The sequence below is a fragment of the Ceratina calcarata genome, unplaced genomic scaffold, assembly GCF_001652005.2.
Source record: "Ceratina calcarata isolate Rehan_Ccalc_2016 unplaced genomic scaffold, ASM165200v1 scaffold88.2, whole genome shotgun sequence".
Lineage (NCBI taxonomy): Eukaryota > Metazoa > Arthropoda > Insecta > Hymenoptera > Apidae > Ceratina > Ceratina calcarata.
This window is the reverse complement of record NW_017180156.1, coordinates 284986-309303: the sequence shown is the minus strand read 5'-3', so window position 1 is coordinate 309303 and position 24318 is coordinate 284986. Positions and strand designations below refer to the sequence as shown.

The following is a 24318-nucleotide window of genomic DNA, read 5'->3' as shown; positions in this document are numbered from 1 at the left end:
CCTGTTGTTCCACATTTATTTGGTAAGATGAAATTGTCGAAAGGAATGGGTTAGTATATTAACTGGAGTACAGAATTTCTGGTACCACACCCATTCCCGATCGTAACTGCAAAACAAGCAGCTAAAACAGCTTGTACGCGTATTATCGTTTCCCTTGACGAGCCGAGAACCGCGTTTCAAGTGCTCCCGGCACGAAGATAAGATCTCTCTTCCGACTAACCGGGCGCTATATCGTCGGCTAGGTGCGCCGGGTGGTACCTTGCCGAGCACCCGATATACCCGGGGGCACGTAAGATATTGTTCTCCCGATGAAATTAATAGTGGCCCGTAAGCCCCGCCGCGTAACATTAATCCTCGCGGTATTAGTGACACCCCGAGAGGCAACCGAGAGGCGGTGGATGGAAAGAGGGTGGGATAGAACGTCGAGACGAGAGATCCGTGGCTGACTCTCAACGGGGAAGGAGACACCAGAAGAGATCCGTGTAGTAGGAAGGTTCGAGGCACCCGAGAGCAGGATATTACGTTCACGGGCCGAGCGGAAGTAAGGAAACGAACGAGAAGGAAGAACCAACGGGAGGGAGACTGGTTGCTCTTCAAGAGACTCTTCAACTTGTCCACGAATGGGGAAGATTTGTGCCCTCTTCTCCTTCCCCATTCCGTGCAACACGGTTCCTGGATCTGAAATAAATGGTTATCGTTGGATTACCCACTGGATGCTGACGCGTCACAATGACGGAATCTGCGTCGAACCAGCAGCGCGTCAATGGAGAACGATAATTCTTAATCGATCGATTGAGAAACGGTGCGAGAATTCCGTATCATTTCAGAAAGAATCGTTCATTTTTCTAAGTGCCAAATTAAATAAATAACAGTTTTACATTCGATGTCGCGATTAAACGTCACGCGACGGGGTGACCTATCGAGCTAAAAAAGATCAAGATCCCGCGCGAGATCCGGCAAACGCGTCGAGCCTGTTTCTCCTTTTTTGTGAAAAGGTGAACGTGCAACCTGGTAGTACCAGGAGAATGCCGAGGGATCGCGACAGCTGATGGGGACACAGCGCCGAGGGGGACGATCAATAATATAATACCCGGTCGCCGTGGGTACCACTGCGCTATCGCGCCATCGAGACCCGACTTTTCTGCGCCACAGTCCTCGTTCGAGCCCCTCTCTCGTACACGCGTGTACGTACAGTATTTCGCGTTTCTTTTTCAGAAAGACAGTTGCCCAAGGGGCCTGACACCCTTCCCGAGTCAACGTCAAGAGAAAACGACGGGCACAGATGCTCTCGAATAGCGATAAGCGTGAATGACAATGATAACGGGGTGGAAAGTGGGTCGCCCAATTTTGGAACTGTCGACGATTCGTTTAAAAGGTTGGTACGATGCTAGTGTGATTTTCCGATTCTGGGGATGAAGGAATGAAAACTCTTTATTCAGTGTACAGGGCAGGCCTGCTTCACCACCTAAGGGTGCTTTTTCTGGGGATGATACCAATTCGGAATCGTGCTGCCATCTCGTGATATCGCATCCTCCAACATTTTCCGATGGTCACTTTATTTTTAAGCATTCATTTTTTTAAATGTATGAGGGTAAACGCATTTGTAAACAATTTAAATGTTGATAGGATATTTCAATTGACAATTAAGTAAGGAATTTAAAAAAAGGCCTTAGGTAGATAATATCGGAAGCTGTAGTCGAATACACAGCAGGTCTCTGCGGTATCAACTGTGGTAAGTAGGAACCTAGTTGCGGGATCCTCCGTTAGGAATACCTGCGACAAACGGGGGTAGTTCGTGTTGGGGTTGTTCTGCCAACACGTATTTACATTAACGAATGTACGGAGATGTACGTTGCGTAAAAATTAATGATCTCTAACAGATTATCGTAGATAGGATATAGTACAAAGGAAACTCATTGGGGAACTCTTCATGTGATATAATACATTTATTTTCCTATTTCATCGTAACAGATTACAAATGTTGAGACACGTATCTTGTATTATATTTAGATTTAACATACATGGAAGGACGATAACGCTATTGAACGCAAGCCTGTCGACACTAGCCTATTCTAATGATTTACATCGATAATTAACGATACAATATTTGTTCTATCTAACGTCGTTCAAGCTCGATTCGTCGAATAAGTTGAATGCTCTATTTATTGGTTGCATGTACATATAGCCTTGAGATTTCTAAAGCTAAGAACACCGTCTTCTCCTGGATTCGTTTCGTACAGGCCTAGCGGGTGAATGGATGGATGCGAGTTTTTGCCGCCATGCATTGCAAACTAGAGTCGCGTGGCATGTCATCCGTAAGATACCTGTAGAGACGAGCTTCTGATATTTACAATTCTACAAAAGCCCGGATCTACAGGGTAGATCACGAATGTGCCTATCTTATCTCTTTTCGTTTCTTTAGTTTCGTTCGCATCGGCGTTGGCTCCTCGGTAGCGAAATCTGCAACACATAAGCTGAATATTTTGTGAACATTCGGAGCCCCGAAATCGATAACGCCAGCACCGCACGCACCGGTGTCGATGAATCGCAGCATCGAGAATTTTACAGCGTGTCGAGTAATTAAATTCCGATCAGGGAAGAATTACCCCCGAATTTGAATACGCGATTCGAGCAGGCGCGACGAACACGGTGTAACGATAGTAATCGCGAATTAATCGCGCGACACGCGATCGGAAAATGATCGAGCGGACAACGACACCGTGTACTAATGAATAATAGCACGAGAGCATGACTGTATAAAGCCCGAGCGGGGATTAGAAATTTCGTTCCGACCGTACCCCGTTTTGTACGTACGTACGTACGTGACGCCGGAAAAGCTCTCGCTAAAACCGGACGTGACCTCGCACGCGTATCCGGAATACGGTTCGGGAGGAAGTCGTGAATTAATGCCGGTGTCCTCTGCGCGCGATACGATTGCAATCCCAACGATTTTAACGCTCGGTTCGGTCGATTCTATTACGCCACGTCATCCGACGGATTTACATTTAAATCATGGATATCGATAACGCGCCGGTGCAGTGCAGACGGTGATTTGTGCGGGCTAATCGAGGGCCAATAGTCATCTGTCCTCTTCGATTAATTCCAGTAATCAGATAATTATGTAATTGAAAAGGAGAATCGTGATTTATCGGAACGAATCGAAAAAGATGCGAAGATTAAGCAAGTCCAGCGGAGATAAAGCGTTGCAAGTGATATAAGTTATCTACAAATGATTATGCTCGTCTACGTTATATCTATACGTGTTAAAAAAATTACTTGATGAACTGAAGCTTAATCGGAGTTTGAACAAAATCGATCGATTTCTTGTAAGCAACAGGCGACAGATAATAGCTTCTGTGCAACGCATTTTGAAAGCCATAGAGAAACAATGCGAATGAAAGACGGTAGAGTACACTTACACCCGATTTCACGAAATTCCAATGGGTGACGATGGCTGACGCGCCCGCGCACCCACCTCAACGTTCGCAGAATCGGGGTCAAACTATCGACATGCTGGGAATACGATTATAAAAGTGAAACCAAAGAAACGAACGCGTAATCACGATGCAAAGCATTTAAGAAACTGTTTTCCGGACTCGTGCACGTGTACGCGGAGCTCTACAGCGAAGCACCGTAAGAAATCATACGAGATTCTACTCTGCCCTGTAACAGTTTACATAAATTATAAGCATTTACCTGTCCGAAATTTATACTTACACGTCGATATCTATGAAAAGATATAACATTGTTTTTTTATATTTCGACAATTTTCACAGATACCATTATGATTTGCTAAGGACCAATCTTATAAATCTTGAATCATAGCAAAGTTATCGGAAGTTTTCACATTATCGAATCGAATTTCGTTTGTATTTCTGAATAAGAAAATTCGATGAGAATATAAAATTAATCCTTAACTATGAGCACAACCGTCCCAAAAATCTGGGAACGAGCCGAGGAACAATTTTGAAGGATCGAACCGTTTATACGTATACAGTAACAACTCACATCCCCATCGTAACGCGTGTACATGCGTCCGTGCGCGTGCACTCCTCTCACTGCTGCACCACTTTCGTCTTTGATTACCGATCACAATAAACGCGTTGGCGGGATGAAACGCACGAGCCTGTCGAAAACGCGGGCCAACGCCCTTCGAAACGAAACGCGATGACGGGTGCTGCGAGCGAGAGCTGTCCTTTTTGGTTCCCGAGCGAGGAGAAGGCATCCGGCGACAGGCGCGAATCCTCGAGTCGCGGGGCGTCTCTGCCCGGCCGAAGCCAGGGGCATCTCCCGGATTCTGCGATGATTGGACCGCGCGCACCCTCCCTTCCATTCCACCCTAGGGGGATGCCACCGCACAGGCTCGTAACCGAAGGACCAGGTGCCTCAGACCGATCAACGCTTCATCCCCCGATCTCAATTTAGGATTCCACTTAGCGAATTCGACCCGTCGGACGTCCGTGCTGCTTTACGTCAATTAGTTCGAATATCTTTTGAAAAACAACTGTTTTTAGAACCGAGACCGTTTCGTCATTACTGAAACAATGGGTACAGAATTGTAGGATAAAAAAATCAAACGATGCACGTGAAACGACGATGCATAGTTAAAAATCAGGCGTCATTATCGTATAATAAGAAGAGTATTAACGATTAGACGTATGGAATTTCTATTATGAAATTCTCGCCAGGAAATTCATGCATTATTTAGAACCTGCGTCGGCCACCGCCGAGGAAGTTTATGCGGCTCTGTATTCAGAAGGGAAGGTGGTAGGGGATACGAACAATTTCATCGTTTACATGACGAATCGACGTCGAAGTACACCCCGTATGTCATCGAGATCACCGAATGATCAAACACCCTTCAGTCCCCGTCGCTCGGCGCCAACACCGATTTCACTCTATTTCGTCGAACCCCTAACGTTTGCACCGTGATCGAACATGAAACACTCATCTTCGGAACGAAGCAATCGAGACAACCGCGAAATGAAGTTTCAAAACACTGAGCTGAACATTTTGAAACGTTTAAAGCGATATTCGACGATCGGGTTATCGCATTAGTAAAGATAGCGGTGAATCGTTTGAAGCAGCGCAACCCGAAGGAACAGAAAATTTACCCCGACACCTGAATTTCGGTTGACATAATCGAGGACGCATACAGCCCTGAGGTCGTTTGAATTCGGTCGCGATCGTGGAGCCTCGGCCTCGAATCCCTGTCAACCGGATCGCGGTCGCGACGGAAGGGAGGAAGGGCGGCAGGGTGAAAAGGCAGGGGCCACCCTTCGTCTCATCATCTTTTCGCGCTCATAGCCGGGCATATCTGCTCGGAGCCAGGCCTCTGTTCCGTTCTCCTCTCCTCGAGGAGGAATCGCGCGCGCCACGGAAAAGCTTCGCTTTCCCTCGGCTCGCCCTTCCGCCTCGCTACCCTGCGCTACCCTCTGCCCCTCGAGTCGCGTCCTCGCGCCCCTCGCCCCGGGAACCGAGAGAGTCTCCCAATGACGTAGCAACCGGCGGCTCGTTCCTTCTCCGCGTTTCGGAGCGACGTATTGATCGTCTCTCCGGTCCTTCTGAAGCAACGCGCGAGGAGGGAAAAGCGAAGAATGGAGAGGAGAACGTATCTACCGTGAGAGAGAATGATACGCCGGGGTGACCCGGCGGAACTCGCCCCCGGCGTGTCCGAGGGTAGTGGGTATCCTTGGCGAAACTGACGTCGGGGATAGGAAATAAAGAACCGACGACGCGCTGCGCGGGAATGGAAACGGTCACGTAGTCGAGCGGTGTGGTACGGCCGCACAAAAAGGTTTCGGGTCATTCGAGGGATCGGTCGAGGATGGCTCGGAATTTGAGGCGTTCGATTAAACTCGAGGACGCTCGGAGTACTTTTTGAACCGTTCCATCCGATCCGAGAGCAATTTGTGGGTAAAGTGATTGAAAAGCATGGACGGTATTAGTTAAAACAAAACGAAAAAGAATTTGTCCTGGTTTAGTGATTAAATTGAACAATGTAGAAAATTTTGTTCTAATCGAATAGATCAATGAATTTCAGAACATAAATATTCGACACGTATTGCGAAGCGTCTGTCCGGGAAGGGAATAGGAAAAGCTGATAAAGCTGGCAGACGACTTAACTCGATAAATCGGCGACGCGTCGTTTGCAACTATGTAACACCGTCCTCGGTATCATCGCGCCACTCAAACCCAACATTCTCTGCCTGTCGTCTTCTACTCACGTGCAATACGTCTTCCACGAGTTTACCCACGTATCGTCGCCTCCGTGACAAAACCTACTCTGTCTCCTTTTCCTTTCCCTTTCCTTCCTTCCTCTCTTGGCGCACCGGAAGTTTCCAAGACACACTTTTTAGCCTCGCTTTGTTCCATGCTTTGTTCTTATAAGCCGAAGTAGGTATCTACTGAAAAGTGAAATACGAACCGTGTTTCTCCGGCTTTACGCGAAACTTTCATTTCAGAGGAAACGTGTTGACAACATCAATGAATTCTATATTTGAATTCCGATCGTTTTGTCGAACGAGTAAAGATTATAAAATCTAAATTGAGCACATATTATGTGGATAAGATTGAAGAAATTGTCACGATTATATTTTCTATCTATTTTCTATATCGGATATTTCCAATGAATCTACGAATAAAACTTACCAAACTTTTGAAATTCTGCCAACGCGTTCGTTCCAAAAGCTTCTTCGAACGATCTTCCCCGCCGTTCCTCAAAATCGAGTTTTATTTGTAGGTACGTCGAAATCGTTGAGTCCGATCGACGATTGCTCGTAGATAGATTTCCGTCGATCTCGGCACGGGCACGCGCTGTCCTCGACTGGCGACGGCTATCGTACAATACCTGTATCGTGGAATGCTTCTGAAGGAAGGAACGTCCGGGGACCGTGTCTTGAATAATAAATCCCGGTCCCGGGTGTCGATTTCCTTTTCCATACGCTCGATTCGCATTCGTGGCTCGCCGCCCCCTTTCGAATCTCGGTTTGCCAACGCGCCATAAAAGCCGTAGCTAAGTTTTTGCAATCGACCGAAGCGAACGATGGATCCCGTCACTGAATCCATCGTTATGTCATCGACTGTACTCGGACGTGTGCGACGGCAACCTTCCTGTCGATCGTTAGTAGCATGGGAGTGGTCTGAAACTTTTAGAATGAACGATACGGTAAATTGTTTAGTCGTTCGGTGTCTCGAGTAGATGGAAAAGTTTTATGACGCTCCATTCTTATTGCGAATACCTGGCACGTGCGTTTAAAAATGTATTATACGAGTAATATATAAACACGTAACGAAAATTTCGTTTACGCAGATGCGATACAAAACCCGAAAGGAGAAGGTAATTCACGGGTCGGACAAATTGCTCGGTTCGAGTGGAACACGAGCCGGTCGCGACGGGAAGCTTAAACGACCGAGCTAATGTTATTGAGATGAAGCCGAAAGCCAGGGTGGGCGGTCTACGTGAATCCCGCCACGGGCAAGGAATCGCGATTCCGCCCACTTCCACGCGAAATTCCGCCGCCAGTGTCGTATCTTTCCCCGTTTGAAAAATCGCCCTCCTTCGTCGCGAATTCAATTGCGTTCAGGGAAAGCGCGGATTATACTAACTGCAGCCCGATTAACCGTCTCCTCGTCAATGTTCCCATCCCCGAGGAAAGACGGAGGAAGGCGTCGATCGATGGGGACGGTGGACGTTGGTAACGGTACAACGAATTCGACTTGACGGATAGGGGAATGAATTTTAAGAAGAAATCCGTAATCTCGTTCCTACGCTTTACCAATTCACCGATTCGCGACGAAGTAACGTCCTAGGATACTCTTCCGACGCACAGCTGACCGGTTAATCCAAATTTTCGCATTAAGCGATACCATAAATCATGGCATTCGCGGAAAAATAAGAGGAACGTTGGAATCTGAGCGACGTTTAGTCACTGAGCTCCTTGTCGTCGTCCTCGGTATCCGTAGCTTCTCGCAGGAGGAACTCGTGGGGAGAGGGCGCAGTATCCTCACGCAGAACGTTGACGCGGGTCCCGCGGGACATTTTTGCGGGCGAAAGGTCCTCTCCCTATCTTAAACTCGACGTAACCGGAGATTCCAGCCTCTCGTCCCTCCTCGCTCCTCTTCTGTTCCGTCCCTCATTTTGCACGTTTCACACCCCTCAGTACTCGCCCTCGCCTCTCCCTTATTTCGTGACCCCTGAATCGACCGGCTAATATCACGCGACAGACGTTCGAGCTGCTAGAGATAACGCGCAGAGAATCTCGTTTCTCTCTGAGAGAGAGAGAGAGAGGACAAAAAGAAAAGGATCTTCCCGAAGAGGGAGCGATTTGCAATGATGTTGGCGCGGGGTATAGAGTTGGATCTGTGTTACAGGAACGATCTGGGTTTTCAGAATATTTCGTTGGAAGACGACGAAATACAATGCAGAATATTTATTTGATAAGTAAGACTAGACAAGTTTATTCGCGAGCATCGATAAGAAACAATTTCTCCAACCGAAAGATAAATCGAGATTTGTAGGAAGACCTCGGAAAAGCAAAGTTCATTTCCATCCTTAGGAGGTATATCCGTGATCGGAGACACGGGAAGAGCAACAATATCGAGACCCGATAACACGTGGCAGAGATCCGCGCGGGGGAGTTGGTCGTGACGGGAGAAGACGATCATTTGTCAGGGTGAAGTGGACGCGGACACGAACGCGTTATCACGGCTTTCTCCGGGTAATCTATCGCGTGTCTTTTAATAGAAAGAGATTTCCGTCGAAACGAAACTGACAATGCTTGTACCGTGTACCGATCGCGTAACACATCTCCGAGATTCACCGAATTTTTTAACGAACGCCACTTTTAAAATTAAAAAGATCTCACACATGACAGATACGTCGATCGATGCGCTTATTCTCATTTTCACTTTTGCAACGAGATTCGTTTACTCGAGACGATTTACAGAAGATGCAAACTTACAGCTTGTTTAGCCGGAGTTCGAAACTAATTTAATAAAGCCTATTCACGCAAAAGATTCAAGGAGGAGGGCGTAGGTTGGGCGAGCGATTTTAATTAAAAAAGTGGATGTTCGCGTTCTCTCAGGGATGAAAAGCTAGAACGAAGTAGGACCGACGAGTGCGTGGGTGGTTCGCGGTATCTTTCAATTAAGTTGAATATCATTTTCTTATCAATAATTGTCATCGTATGTACAATGCAATCAGAAACTGAGTTAGGTGAAAGATAATCGATGAACATTTCAGAACGGTAACATCTATAAATTCCTTAACAGTCAACACGGGACGACACGCAGGAATGAAAAATGAACATTCCATCGGCAGCGAATACATTTGTATCGCTACAAGAAACCGCGAGGTGCGCGTTTGCTTTAAACGCCTCTACTAGAATTTACTTTATCGACGCTCAAAAATGTTCACGACGTATCTATGTGTATGCATAACGTACACGAACACATTTCGATTTTCATGCGACCATCAACGTTTCGCTCTCTGCCGCGGACGAATTCATTTATCGTGACTTGTCCGTCGCAATAAAAACGGTCTAAATAAAAACCGCGATACATACGCATCTCGTACGTAGCCAACCGCTCCCGGTTATTTACATACTCTTTACATTTACATATCCGGACGCACGCGCGCGCGCGCTTATGCGATTCACGTAGTAGAGGAACGTGGCGCGTGTCCGTGTGCACGCGCGGGAACGTGTGCAGAGCTTGTACACGCGTAAAAACACACACGAACGCGGGAGGGAGAGGTAGATTCCCGTTCCCGTAAGTAGCTAAGCAGAAAGTGTACATAGGTATAAGCGGAGACGAGGGGTTGGCAGGCAGTCCGAAGCCATCGAGAAGGGGGTTGGAACGTGGTGGCAGTTGGTGGAAAAAGGGGGTTGGGGCAGAGGGTGGAAACCGGGGGGGTTGGTTGCGATTCCATCTGCTAGCCTGTCATTCTGATACTACGTAGAATGTCGGGCTGTTGGCGGAGACGATCAATACATTGCAATCTATATAAAATGGCTGCAGTATCTGGAGCCTCGTGAATAAAACGCCTCTTCTCTTTCCTTCCCTCCACCGCCTCTCCCTCTTCTTCTGTCCCTTATTTCATTTTGTTCACTGCGAAACGAAAACCGATGCCAGCGTTTCCGTCTTCGAGATCGTATTTTGTTTTTTTTTTAGTAAAAGACACGTACCGATAATTCTTTGCATGTATGAAGGGACAGAAAGAGAAGGGCAATTCGTTTCAATTACTATACAACTATCATGCAACAAGTGCAATAATAGTTATGCAAAAAAACGAAGGAAAAAACGTATTAACGCGTAATGAAAAGTGTGTCGTAGATAGAGAATGATTTTTGGCAGAAGCTGAACTTTGAATGGATGGCTGCATCTCGCTTGTATCGTCGTATTATTTCTGTCGATTGTATGCGTACAAGTATATTGTGAAGGACAGAATCGACAGAAATTATGCGACGATTTATTAGTTCAAAGAAAAGATTATAATTTGCATAATAAAAAGTGAAACTTACAATTTTGATGCAGAAAGAGCGTGAAGCCTAGGCCACGGAAATGGACATCGTGGCTCCACCTCGAAGACTCTCAGCGATTCAAAAACGTTCCCGAGGTCACCGATAGGTGGTCTGAGAAATATTATTTATTCATACATGATAACAAACAATACCCACTATGAAAAAAGTAATGTACATTACGAAAACGAGTTCGTTTCGACACAACACTTTAATCAACGAAGTTTAAGTAGACCAGTACAAGCGTTTGCTGTCGACGATGCAATGGAAGTAGATCATTTTCACATAATGCAACGGGTATTATGACGCGTATACAGTAAAATGAAAGAATTTTACTTGAGAACGGACGACTTTTACGAGAGCAAAGAGGGCGGATGAAAGAGAAAACGAGGCTCGTTGGTACCGGACTGCACGGAGTCCGGGTCGAGCCAGAACTAACCCGGGTTTCGTGCAATAAAGGGGATCATTTTGAATCTGTGTGCTGAAATTTATGGTCCCCCACCAGCCGGTGACCTGGCCATGGGGCCACGCCGCGCCGCGCGGTAAAGGACGGCTATTAATTTTACGTTTGTCGTGGCGAACGATTCGCGCTCTCTGGAACACTTCCTAGACGTATCCATGCCGCAAGATTTAACGCTTTTCCAAAAAGTTCACATCGATCGTTATTCACGTGGAATTTTAATCCAAGCGTTTAGTAAAATCGTTTATACGATTTAAGAACTACGATCAAACTCAGGAATCAATTCAGTTTTCACACGACGTCTCTTTTTGGAGATTAAACTCGATGGATTCAAGTTCATAGCAATTAAAACTGTTCTCATTATCAATGTCTTCAAATTCGACGATCAAAAACCTAGTTAACAATTTCCTCAATTTCTTCAATCATCGACACAATCTAATCGTTCACAATGATAAACATCTCGACAACACTTGCAAATGTATTCACAATTATGTTTTTTCTGCTAACTTGTTCTTTCGCGGTACAGACGATCTTCAAGTAGCGAAGCACCGTTTCGTTGAAATCTTGAAAATAACTCGCGGGTATCAGGCGCTGCTGAACACGAATCGAAAATCGACGGCTGTTCCAGGTGATGTTTGCCGGTCGCGCATCGTCGGGGTTATGGTACGGTAGGAAAACGCCGAGGGGTAGCGGTACCACAGGGAGATGATTTATGACTTCGGGGACCAGGTAGGGCGGCATTCAGCCTCCGTTCTCTTCTTCCTCTCTGTGCCTCTGCTCCCCCTTTCAGCATCCGAGGGACTTCTCTCTCCCCGGTGTCAATGCGTTTTCAGTTGGACTATTTGCGCGATACAAGTAAGATCCGATCCGTCGCGTCGTTTCACGTTGGATCCAATCGCAACGCGATGACAATTCGAACGAGTTTGTGCTGGAATCGCGTGATTCCGGGTATTCCGTTTCGCAAACGATGGAAAAACCGTCGCCGGTGATTGCTACGCTGAGAATTCCCACGTGGCTCAAGGATCGGGTCCAGGTATACTGGTCCAGAATGTGGTAAGGTACGTTGAATTTCATTTTGCACGCAAAAAGGTGTTACAGTTAATACTTCTCGTTACGGTCACTAATTTTTATTACGTAAGAGAATAGAGTGAATATTAAAATTATATTATTTCAACAAATAAATCGTCGGATGCAACGTCTCTTCATCCCCCGATATTCTCCTTTCCTTTCTCCCTGAACCACGATTTCTTTCGCAAGGGTCATGTCGTTATATCGCGGCAACGAAGATTTTATTAAAACCGCGCAAGAAGCAGCCGCGTTGCCGAAGCTTATTGCATGCAAAGTGAAAAACTTGCCCGTCCGGTTGACCGTTATTACACGATCTCCGTGCCGGTTTCCACCACCCCCTTTCAGCCATCCCCGTAAAAAGCGTTCTCAGACGGGCGTAGACGAGATAGTCGGACGTCGCTCGTTACAAATTAAGTTACATAAATTCACGCGACCGCGCTTGCATTATGCATTACGCGATTCCCGAAGGCTAATTCCTTTGGCTCGCCGCGCCTGATTCTACCCTTTTTCGTTTTGCGTTGCTCGCCATTCCACCGTGGAATCGCGTTTTTTGCCACCGCTCGACCCGACTATTGGGAATTGAACTCGGAGCTCTAGCATTTCTTTGGGCAACGTACCTTTTTTTCCTGCTCTTAATTGGCTAGGGTAGACTACGTAAATAAAAGAGCGATTGTAAATTGTGTAGTTTTCCTGTCCATCGTCTCCATCGTCTAATTTTCAGTGAAAAAAATTTCTCACGAAGTTATTAGAATTAAATTAAAAGGCGACTAAAACAAGGCCCGTCCCAATCGAAACTCGAAGGAATTCGAACTGTTTGGAGGTGTGTATCGACCGGCTGCGTGGCAGAGTGGAATCGAGTTGAGGAAACGGAAAAAAAGTCGTCGGGAAATGAGGGAAAAGACAGACGCGGTGTCAAGGCAGCGGCGGCGGCAACGGCAGTGGCAGCAGCTAGCTACCCCGAACGATCATCAATCATCAAGAGCGAGACAATCGAATAGCCCAGCCAACCGGCGAACAGCTGTCGCTTCGCTGAGCTCTATACCGTACCAAGTTACACGCTGCCCTGCCACGCTCCCGTGTTTTCAGAAAAATCCTGACGAACCCGGGAAAATATCATCCGCTATCATTCCGAAATGCACGGATCGAATCGAGCTGCGAGAGACTTCCGACGTTTTATTAGAGAGACGTTGGCGAAATAGGAGTAACAAGTAAAGCGCTGGGGAGCAATTAAAACAGGCAATCTCGATCCAACGGAGGCAGATTGGTTCTTTTTTCATATGTCAAAAGTTGTACGCGGGCGAGAGAGATTTATCTAATAAAGGGCGATGGAATATATTTCATAAGTGGAAGCGAAGCGACACGCACGATCCGCATTTGGAGGAGGGCCCCGATCCTCTTCGTATCATATCCGTAACACGCTTCCATCAGATTTCAATGGCACCATCCTCCACCCACCATCCGAACGCGCTATATTGCCTGCTACGTTTCATAAATAACTCTCATATTACGAAAGAATACAATTTCAATATTACATCCGATGGGTAGGTAGGTATACGCCAATATCGCATCGGGCGCGTGATAGATAGGCGAGCGTTATTGTCTTTAGAAAAATATAACCATTTATTTTAGAAATCCGCCGTAATACCGTAGAATTACGTTCGAAAGTTTACGTCCCGCGTAAAATAAATCTACTTGTCCGTGTCCATGTCTGTAAAAATTGTGTGACAATGTTTACTGCGTGCAGCGTTCAAAAGTCAATTAGCGCGGTGACGGAGAACGCGCAAGATCAGAAATACTACTTGGGCGAATGCAATATTCTATCTCGGTGTTTGCCAGCAAAATTAAAACGGTTTCGTTTGAAAGGGCTTATTAGAACGTCCCGAAGCAGGTTGAATACCCGGGAATTCCGAATGCAATTTTCGTCCGGGGGACAAATGGTCGTGAAAATTTCGGGCCGGAAGAGGGGGAAGGGAACCAGGAATGAAAGGTACGACGGTTGTCCCCGGGACAGACCGAAAATATGAAGCGCGGGAACCAGAATTATATTAATAACGTCGCGCTTTCATCCCTCGAAGCTGACGTCCCAGCGTCGTGCTTTAATTAAATTTCCCCGTCGCGTCGTTTTACGCTACCGTTTGTCGCGTTGTCGCGCTGTTATTTTTCTTCGACTTCGAGGAAAACTTCTCGAGATGAACGCTTAAACGGGAACGTCTCGCTATCGCGGTTTTTTTTTCCGACGAGAAAAGTAATGGAATCGCATTAACATTTCATTAAATCCGGTATCCCTGTTTACCGAGAGAACATCGGGGGAATCCGTGGGAAAACGTGGACCTTCTATCCTGAATCTGACGCTGGTAAGGCAGATCTCTCAGATGGATTGCTCTTGCCAGAGAATGTTCTTCAGGGTTTTTAGTACGAGACTGGCTTCAGCAGATGGCACACAAGATCCTTCTTTTCGGGATTGTCTTTCCTCGCGAGCTCTTAGGAAATTTAAAATATTTGATCTTCCTTTGAAAATATTAAACAGATATAGCGATTCCCTCGATTGTGCGTAGCGAGTATGAAATGATACGATGACGCTTCTCATCCGAGAAGCTTTTGCATAAGGAAATAGTTAAAAAAAAGTCGTCAAGTACGAAGGAGAATATTAATAAAGTCCTGGAGACAGACTTCTTAATCTCCGTTCTCCCTGTTTACCCTTAAAACGTTTAAGGGATAGAAACTCGAATAAGAAGAAAACGGCCGTAAAAAGGCAATCGTGAAATCGTTTACAAAAAGCAAATATAAGAAATTGGAAGATGAGCAAACTGCGTTTCAAGCTTAGTCCATATTTTGAAGGTTGATGCAGTTCGCCAAGAGGCAACGCGGAGGAAAGAGAGAGGAGAGAAGAGGGCGTCGCTCTAAGATTGATATCTCCGTAACACGATTATCAGCGAAGGCGTAGACGTAGCCAGTCAAAAGTAGCAAGCAGAGACGGGAGGGTTGTCACCCTTGTCTCTCCCCGGAGCAGCGTGAGAAGCCAGCCATCTTGAATGATGTATGGCGCCGGTTACGAGGTCGACTGAGCGGCCATCACTCAACGCTGAGCTCCACGGCTTTTGGGGACACACGTCCTCTGCCTCTTCTCTTCGCCTCCTGTCTCTCTAACTCTCTACTGCTCGCCCTAACTGTTAGCTTGACTGCAATTCACGCTTTTGTTTCTTTCTTCTAATTCTATCCTGAATACCTACGCCCAGAACGAACGAGATGGAAGGGTCATCCTGATTTATTTATTGCCAGATCTTAGATAATGCCTACAGAATTATAGAGAATTGCAGTCATGTAATTAGCACAATTATCGAAGGAGTTGTTCTTGAGGTCATACCTGGATTTGCGACCCAGCCTGTCCCAGTTTACGGTAGATTCACGGGAACTTTAAACTTGGTACTGTCTTAAGGCAGCTTCTTTTGTCAAATGACCATTTAATTATATGTATTTATATACACATACACAGATTATTGCTCGTCCCTTGAAAGCCATCGGTCACCATTGTATGTATATCTATTCGTAATTTTACCCTTGTATGTCTACCTAGCGAGCACCCTCGACATGAAACCATGGAACCCTGCTTATCCTCATTTCATTTACTACTTTTCAATACAGATGTTTAACCCGTTCGTACCCTCGTTCAACGTTCTATAAATTACTTCTGTTCACATTCCTGGAAAGCACGCGGGACCCACTTTACAGAAAGTAACATACCTAAATATTATGTACACTATTTCATTATTATCTCACATGCAATCGAACAACCGTTGAAACTCTTAATTTTAAATAAACAGCCGTCCGAGTTTTATTCATATGAGATGGAACAAAAGAAGTCGCGCGAGGTCGCAGAAATCGATGGCATATCCCTGGTCGCAAAGAAAAACGGTCAACCGTTTCCATATGACGGCCCGTCAATGACAGTGGCCTGTAATCAATAACCGCATCAAGCTTACACACGTTGCATCACTCCCGCCCTCCGGCTCGCGGATCCTCTTTCGTTTCATCCCCCTGTCGACGTATTTAATATGCAATACCCCATTTACCCCATTGAATACCCCTCTCTCTAACCGAATCCACTCGAGGGAAGCTTCGCGACCCACATTTCTCCGTATCAATGTTCCCCGCTTCGCGCCCCAGTCGCCAACTTTCCTCTAAGATTCTTAATCCGGGGGTTGAAATTAGGATGAGACGAGTGAAACATGTTGTTATCGGCTGGAGAGCAACTAATTTTGATAGTACTTACAATTAGTTGGGTATATCGAACTTCTCACTGTAACCATGCTTTTCAATGAAAGTGTAGACAGTGAGAAAAAATATATACTTCTACGGGTAATTATTTGTAATATCAATTTCTTCCGGTAATAACATTAGGAAGTTCTAAACTACCATTTAGGAACTTCTAAACGAAATCTTTTCTCGCGGAGAGCACTCGGCGAAGTGAATTATACAAGCCATCGCAATTAATTAGCCTTAATAAAAATTATACGAAGAATCGCAATTATAAGCGAGCGTTTGCCTCGGCCAAGGGGTTGAAGAAGAGGGAGATAGAGAAAAGAAAGGAGCAGCTTGATTTAACGGAGGAAGAGGGGTTACGGGGAAGCGTTGGCAGGCAGTTTGCGGGTAACCCAGAGAGTAAGAGAGAGAGAGAAAGAGAGAGAGGCCGCGAAAGGGCGAAGGGAGGACGAGGACGAGTCTGGTCGTCGCGCCGGTGGCGCGGAAGAAAAGAGAGTCACGAGATGCCGGAGGTGCCCTCCCGTTCGGGGTGAATCGGAGAAACCGGGGATGAAACCGAGAAATCGTGGGTTGTGGCTGTGGAACCGGTGGACGGAACGAGGCTGGCCGAGAGAGAAAGAAAGGGAGGAAGCTGTCCGGGTGTAAAACGGGTGGTCTTTGGAAGAGGGCGCCGGCACGCGGATCCTCCCGTAAGCACCCGCGGCAATCCCGCTTTAAATGAGTCAGCGTTTTTATGCCCCGCGATGTTGTCAAAGTGCAAACAGCGCTCGATAATATATCATCCCTTGCGCAAGCAACCCCCTTTGGCGACGAGACACCGGTTGCCCTCTACTCCTCGCGTTCCATCGCGGAACTGGACGACGGCCCGTGAACGCTACATTTCTATGAGCCGTGGTAACGAAGTCTACTAGAGGGTGTCACTGGATGAATACGGTATGATAATTCAAACGAAAAATCGATCCGATGCGATGACGACAAGATCCGATCGCAGCAAGATGTTAACAAACATTGCGGCGTCTCGTCGTCGTGACAGACCGAATATGCATCTGCAAAGATATAGTACTACGAATGTCGCCGTTCAATCTAAAAATCAGCTACCCAGAATCGTTTTATGGTCGACCATCTGTCCGGTCCCTTACTAAGTTATTCTACTTCTGACCATCAACTTCTAAACTTGGGTTTATCAGGGGTGAACAGTAAAGCACAGGTATGTACGACATCGACTAACGGTCGACTCGAAGCAAATAGATAAACTTGGTTACGTTATAAAATTTGTATCACCTCGGAACAGCCCCATTCATTGTTAGATTTTAGGCTCGTAGGAATGACCTTAGCCTTCTTGGCTCCTGAATATTGGCAATAAATTATGAAAAATTCTCCCGTTGATTGCATCTTCTCGACCGCGCACCTCTGTAAACTGACTTCATTGTTCCACGGGATACCTTTTTTTTTCTAGTTGTCGACCTCTACCAATATGTAACAATTTTCAAAAACGAAAAGCGGATCATTATCGAGTTACGACAACTACAACTGTAATGAGATAAGGACGGTTCTTGTTAATGCAGTTCGATAATGATCGAACTGTCGTTTGTCTTTCTTTGTACACTTAACGTTTGGCCCGCTGTCTCCTCGTTGCCTGTGCAAAAAAGTTTGTCTGAAAGCTCTTGAACTTTTTCATCCCTTCCGACTCTGCCCATTGTTTATCATTAAATACAATTCGAATTGACGAAGCGAAGAACGAACGAAGGCAAGACTTACCCAAATTAATAACTATTTGTTACAATAACGTTTGAGTTGAACGGTTCGCGAAGAGAGGATGGGTGTCGGTCTCGTGTCTCGCCGACGCGCGAAGGCGAGTCGGTTCCATTAAAACACGATACAAGTTGGCCGTGAAGAGTGACAGCCTCACTGATTTTGTATTCAGCCAACTTCCGTTATAAAATTGCGAACTTTTTTGCGCGAGCGACGTCGGAGACGAGGGACAAGAAGGAGAGACGAGAGGGGCGGGGAAAGAAAAATGGTTCGCCCGGGCGCGGACAGCAAAAATTCTACGAATGCGAAACTTTCGGTTCCTCGAACACGTTTCTTTCGACACGGAAAAAATGTAAGAACGAACGTAACAACGTCGAGGATGCTGTCAACCTTTATTCGAGTCGCAAGAATTTCAATCTGTACGCGGAACGAAATATATTGTTAAATTTAATTATCATCGTCGATATTATCGTAAGATAAGAAATAAGAATTGATTAGAAGGACATATATGTTTGACGGATTTACAACGACGGAAAGGATTTTATTCCGTTAGATAAATTTCTCATTCGCTCCTGAAAAATTCGCAGTCATCGGCATAATTCGAAAGAACTCTACACGCGTGATCCACTAGCTCCAATAAACATCCACCGTGAGGTAAACTTTCTTCCTTAAAAGGGGTCCCTCCTGTTCGGGGAAAACTCGTGGAAAGTCGATCGAAGGATGACAGAACGGTAAGAATCTTTGAAAGCGGAGGCCGGAAGGAGGGTGGAGGAAGATCGACGGGGACTAGGGTGACTATGACACGAGACGTCAACCCGGTTGACGGCCTAGCTTTTCCTCCTCGCGACGAAGAAAATCGGAATAACTTTCCGTAAACTTTAACCTCCGCGGTATAAGACCGGAACCTCGTCTTTCTTTTCTATCTGTTCGGCATTCGGTAGCGCGATAAAAACACACTGTATGTGGTTCTCGTTCGGGTCGAAGCTCTGCGGACCGATCGATTTTCTTGTACGGAATCGATGCAGATACCGTTATTCATCAATCCTCTAACTTTAAGGGAAGGAATATAGTGACTCGGGCATTTGTACGATTCCCATACGACCCACGGTGCAATTAACAACGAATGTCCGAATGGTTTGCAATGCAAAAGGTTTTAAATCGTCAAACTGTACAAAATCATAAACCCCAACCTCGAGCTTAATCCTAGTAATAAACGGGATATCCCGGACGTATTCTTGAGCAACGAGGTAACGCGTCCAAGCGGAGAGAGGATGGCACAGGAAGAGGAACCAGGACGCCGGAACACGGAGGTTCGGCGTTAGAATACGGCCAGATAGCGAGGGAAGCCGAGAGCATAGGTAAAGTGAGACGAGCAAGGCGACGAGGCCGCGTTTAGGGCGAAGGAAGACGAGAGGAAGAAGGACGACGGGGGTTCAGCTGGGCGCATCGAGGGTGGAGCGGGATTTTCCCGACCCTTAGCAACGGGCTCGCGACGCGCTATCCTGCGGATAACATCAGCGGCTTCGGGCCAGGAAATGAAAATCGCGCCGACACTGTTTAATTTAGATAAAAGCATATGTTACGCGACGAGCCCCGCGCCCGTGGAAGGAACAGAGAAGGGGGGTCGCTCCTGGTCGAGCCAACTCTTCGAGGAAGTATAATGCCATCCCGCGAACAAGGTTCCCTCGACGCGACGCGTGCCGATTCCCGTTTTTCCGTTACGATGGATTGCTCGATGTTCGATAAAATTCCACGTGCGCGTTATTCGAAATTGATGTCGCAAATTCTTCTTAATCCGAGCAATCGAGCGATGCCAGAACTAATCCGGAACGATTAAGATTAAAAAATCGTTAGGAGCTCGCGCGAAACAAGCCGATGCGAGGCGGTCGTAATTACTTTTCTATACTCGAGATAATCCCTTCATCCGATGGCTGTCGGCCCTTCCGCTCTCGTCAAATTCTTCGCATCCCCGCCGACTAGCCCCTACACCTACGCGAAGCCAATCCACACCGACAGACCCTGTCAAACTTCTAGATTACATTATACAAAAGACCGAGGCGCGGCTCGTCGATCTCGAAATCCGGGAATACTCGACGCCGTATTCCGGAGCCGACTCTCCCTACCATGAAATTGCTGCCGATTTAATATTTATCAGGGGACGTTATTTATTGCACGCTTCACCGTACTCGAAACAGAAATTTGGAAATTTTTGTGGCAGTAACGAGAGCGAAACGTGTTCGTTCTATCGTAAATCGAACAGAAAAATGATAGCTTAGCATACCGTCGTGGATACGTTCTACATATGGCTAGAATATTAGTTTCGACAGGAAGAAACATGCATACACTTTCAACGAGTCGTAAAACGGAATATATCGGTTCATCTGCCACGTCACATTTCATGAATGCCTTTGCACAATTATCTAATGGAAACAGAAGCTCGATAAACATCAGGCTTATAATTTACAGGCTCGAAACCTAAACTCGCTCGTCATTAAGCATTAACGAAATGAGGCACGTGCGTACGCGCACCGCACTTGACTTCTTCGGTTACCCTCTTAGTTACCTAAATGACCTTCGAACGGAAGTTATTCTACAAGTGTACAGTATAATAATCGGTGAAATCTCTCTTCGAAACTGAATACCATGACCAATGGACATTTCCCATACATTCAAATCTGAACAATGAGAAACGAGTACTCGAACACGCGGGAACTCCTGATCTACGTTACTACGTGCACGTAACGATCGATCGAACAATCCGTGGGTGGCTAGAAGAATCGAGACAGGTATTTAACCTATATTTCGACCTGAATCGAGTCTGGCGTAATCGCGATCCGATCGACGCGAAGAACGATTTCCCCGTTAATCTGCGCATTCACGAAGGGAAGTTAAAACGCCATAAATTACCGTTGACTCGCAGCGAAGACGACTGTCGTGCGCGATCCAACGAAGGGATTAGAGACCACCTTGATAAGGCGTTTACGTTTCGTCTTACGCGAGGAAAGTCTCTCGACTTTTACCGACCCTGGTTTATCCCACCGTCGCGTAACTTTGCATAGTAGCAATGAATGCAAGATGGATTAGTTGACGTTGCGCAAAAGCCAACCCCGTTAAACCCACGATGAGTTATCTTCTAAAACTGGACAGAGAGTAACGTCGATTGTACAAGGATTTTTATCATCGATTTCGGATACGATACGGAATCCTCCCTGGAAGAGGATTCGAAATGAATACGGAAAGGGAAAGCGGAATCTCGGATAATCGTGACTATGCGATTACCGATACCTTTCAGACAAGATAATGGAAAGAGGCTCTATCGATCTCAGCATCTCCGTGCGTATAATCTTCAACTGACCTGACTATTGTCTCCAAAGATGTCCCTCATATTAATCACTTTGCTACGTACAATTTGAATTTCGCAAGTATCACAGAAAAATAAACCAACTCGACCTGTTTTGAAGAAGAGAATTAGTCGAAGAACAGCGATAAGATGCGCTTTTTAGCAACCTCGTAAATTAACGCGCATGATACACTCTTTGTGTACGATCGAATGCGGAAAAACAGAAGCGGCAGCTAAGGGAAAGGAGAACGCCTGATTCATTACACGTGAGAAGGGAAAACTGGGAATAGACAAAGAAAATAAAATGATGGTCATAAGAGAAAGAAAAAGATGAGCCGAGGAAAAGGACCGATCAATTTCTCGATTAGCGAAACTATGGAATACGATATCAATATGTAATAGTCAAATATTATTAATATTATTATTATTACTTTATTAACTTTTATAAACATAAAAAGACAACAAAAATTTAACAGAAAACAAATTCTAAAAGAAAAAAGTGGAAATAAATAAATACTCTGTATGAATAATAAAATTAACTGATTTGGCGTGAACTATAAATAAATTTAATGATTTTAAACATAAGGGCAAAAAGAAATGAATGAACAGATTTTAATTTAAAAAAGAAATTAGGAAAATATTTAGAGATTGCGCCTCGGTATCGCTCAATCAACGATGAACAGAAACCGCTTGGATCGTCGTTGATCTTAATAAAATTCCCAATGGCGTTGTATATTTTTGTCGATTTCTGAAAACTAGCGGGAAGAAACAAGGTCACGGAAAATTTCGAAAAGGGCTATCTGTATCGAAGTTCCTCGGTACGCCTCGATATTTATTGGGGTGGTCAGACCCCACGCCGACAAACTGATCCTGCGGTGGGAAGGGATTTTATGATTTCGTAAAGGCGGTAGATAGGTATTAGTCCAAAGGTTGAGGCCCCGATGGGACCGATAGCTACCACCTACAAATTCGCAACGTATTTAAGCTAGGCGGCAGTACTGAGCGAAACGTTGAACCTGTCACATTGCTTAAGGTAGCCGAACAGTGAGTGTCGACCGTACGAAGATGACGTTGACCGAGTTAACGAAGTATTTAGACAGTCACTTGCCGGAAGACAATCGTGCGAGCGCCAACAGTTTGTCTCTCTCGTCGGTCTCGGCGAATTCCTCCCTTTCCTCCTGTTCGAATTGGAGCGAGTGCCAGCAGCAGCAGCAGCAGCAAGATTATTCGTGGAACGACGAGAAATGGATACCTAATGGAGAACAGGTCGGATCAGTTTCTGGAGGCAAGATTAGCCAGCAAAAGATACGGAAAGGAAGACAAGCTAAGATGACCACGCAGAACGATCAAGGTACTTGCTTCATATAATTTCTAATTTGATTATTTTCATCGAACGATGTATTCCATCGCGTTTTTCCCGCTTGATAACTTCATTACTTTTCGTAGTCGTACCGTACGGAGCTAGAGTAACCGCGCAGCTTTTCTAACATTTGTTGATACAATTCTATTTTTACTTATATTGTTTCCTATTATTTTTCCTTATATGAGAAGACTTTTGAGTCGTAAATATGTACCTCTTTAAAAAGAGAAAAGTTACATCTGACGTGCTCTGAAGGATTAACCTTCACCAATGAAAACATATTATTACACATTCAACGGAAATCACATTGAACACGAGATGCAGTCTTATTAGTAGGACATACTAGTAAATACAACATGAAGAAATGTTAAATATATTTTCTTTTATTCCTGTCCTCGTACGAGCCTGAATAATTTACTACAACTTCTTACTCTTCGGTTTTCTTCTAGTGTTTATCGTTTACGAAACAAACGCTGTTCTAAATAATTGCGAACACCCTGTATAAGAATAAAAAGTGTACTCTCATATTTTTTACTAATTTTCTTTGGTACCATTGACAGTCTACCTTATTGCGCCGCTATCGGTGTTCATAGATTGAACATTAACGCGATCGATAGAAAAAGTGAGGGATAGTTTATCTGAGAAGCGTAAAATTACTCGGGTACGCTAAACAATAATAATGTCTCGGCATCGCGACGGATTCTAGGTAAATAGACGTCGCTCTATAGACATCATTGAATCGAGTTTGATTAACGAGCTGCCCATTTAGGAGACTTTGGTCTCGAGGGATTATAAAACGACGGTCTCATCTCCGCGTGCTCTACACAGGTTTACATAAAACAGAGTCACTGGATACGATGGACCGCCTGTCCTCGGATCACCGTTCACGCGTTTATCGCTCGTGAAACACGGTTCGATCGTTTGAAAATCGTCACGTTATCCTCGAATAGTTAATTAAATTCGCATCTTTTAACACGTAAATTCTGTCCTAAAACGGTCCCATACTTAACGTATACACGGTGGTCTTCGTTCTCGAAGAATGTCGATGAAATTAGCTTATCGGCGTGGCTTATCGTTTTTCGTCGCGCGTTTCACCTTTCCTCGAAGCTCGATCGAAATGCGGGAATCGAGCCATTTTGAAACGATAACGTATCCGTTTCTTCTTGCCCCCGAGGCAACGATACGTCCCAAAATACCTGAGGAATCGCGTGTCACAATCAATGTTCGACTTATCGGAACGCGAGTTGGAAAAATAAGAAATGTGGGTCGTGCATTTCCCCTTATCCATTATCTCCGCATTTTTTCTTCTCGAAAATGAAAATAGAATTAACACATGTATTTAATTCGCGCGCGAGCCTCGCGTTATCCAAACGCCGCCGCCCCCCTTCATTTAAGGATGTATTGGCTATACAGTCAATCCCAAAAGTTTATGTACCTTAGAAAAACGCATTTTCTATAATTAAAAAGAAATCAGACGTCGGAAGAACAATGCTAATAATAAATAGATACGTGCTAAAAAGTATAGAAGGAAATATTCAATTAATTATTGACGCTGGCA

At 45.4% G+C, this 24318-nt stretch overlaps 1 protein-coding gene across 1 annotated transcript in view; it reads left to right on the top strand.

Annotated features, from left to right (window-relative positions):
• Window positions 1-22465: 22465 nt before the first annotated feature.
• The window catches only part of LOC113465121 (protein zerknuellt 2), a 3891-nt gene continuing 2038 nt past the window's right edge, over window positions 22466-24318 (top strand). Inside the window, exon 1 of the mRNA XM_026818806.1 lies at window positions 22466-22751. Coding sequence (XP_026674607.1) covers window positions 22466-22751 — 286 coding nt within the window. The remainder of the gene's footprint in view (window positions 22752-24318) is intronic.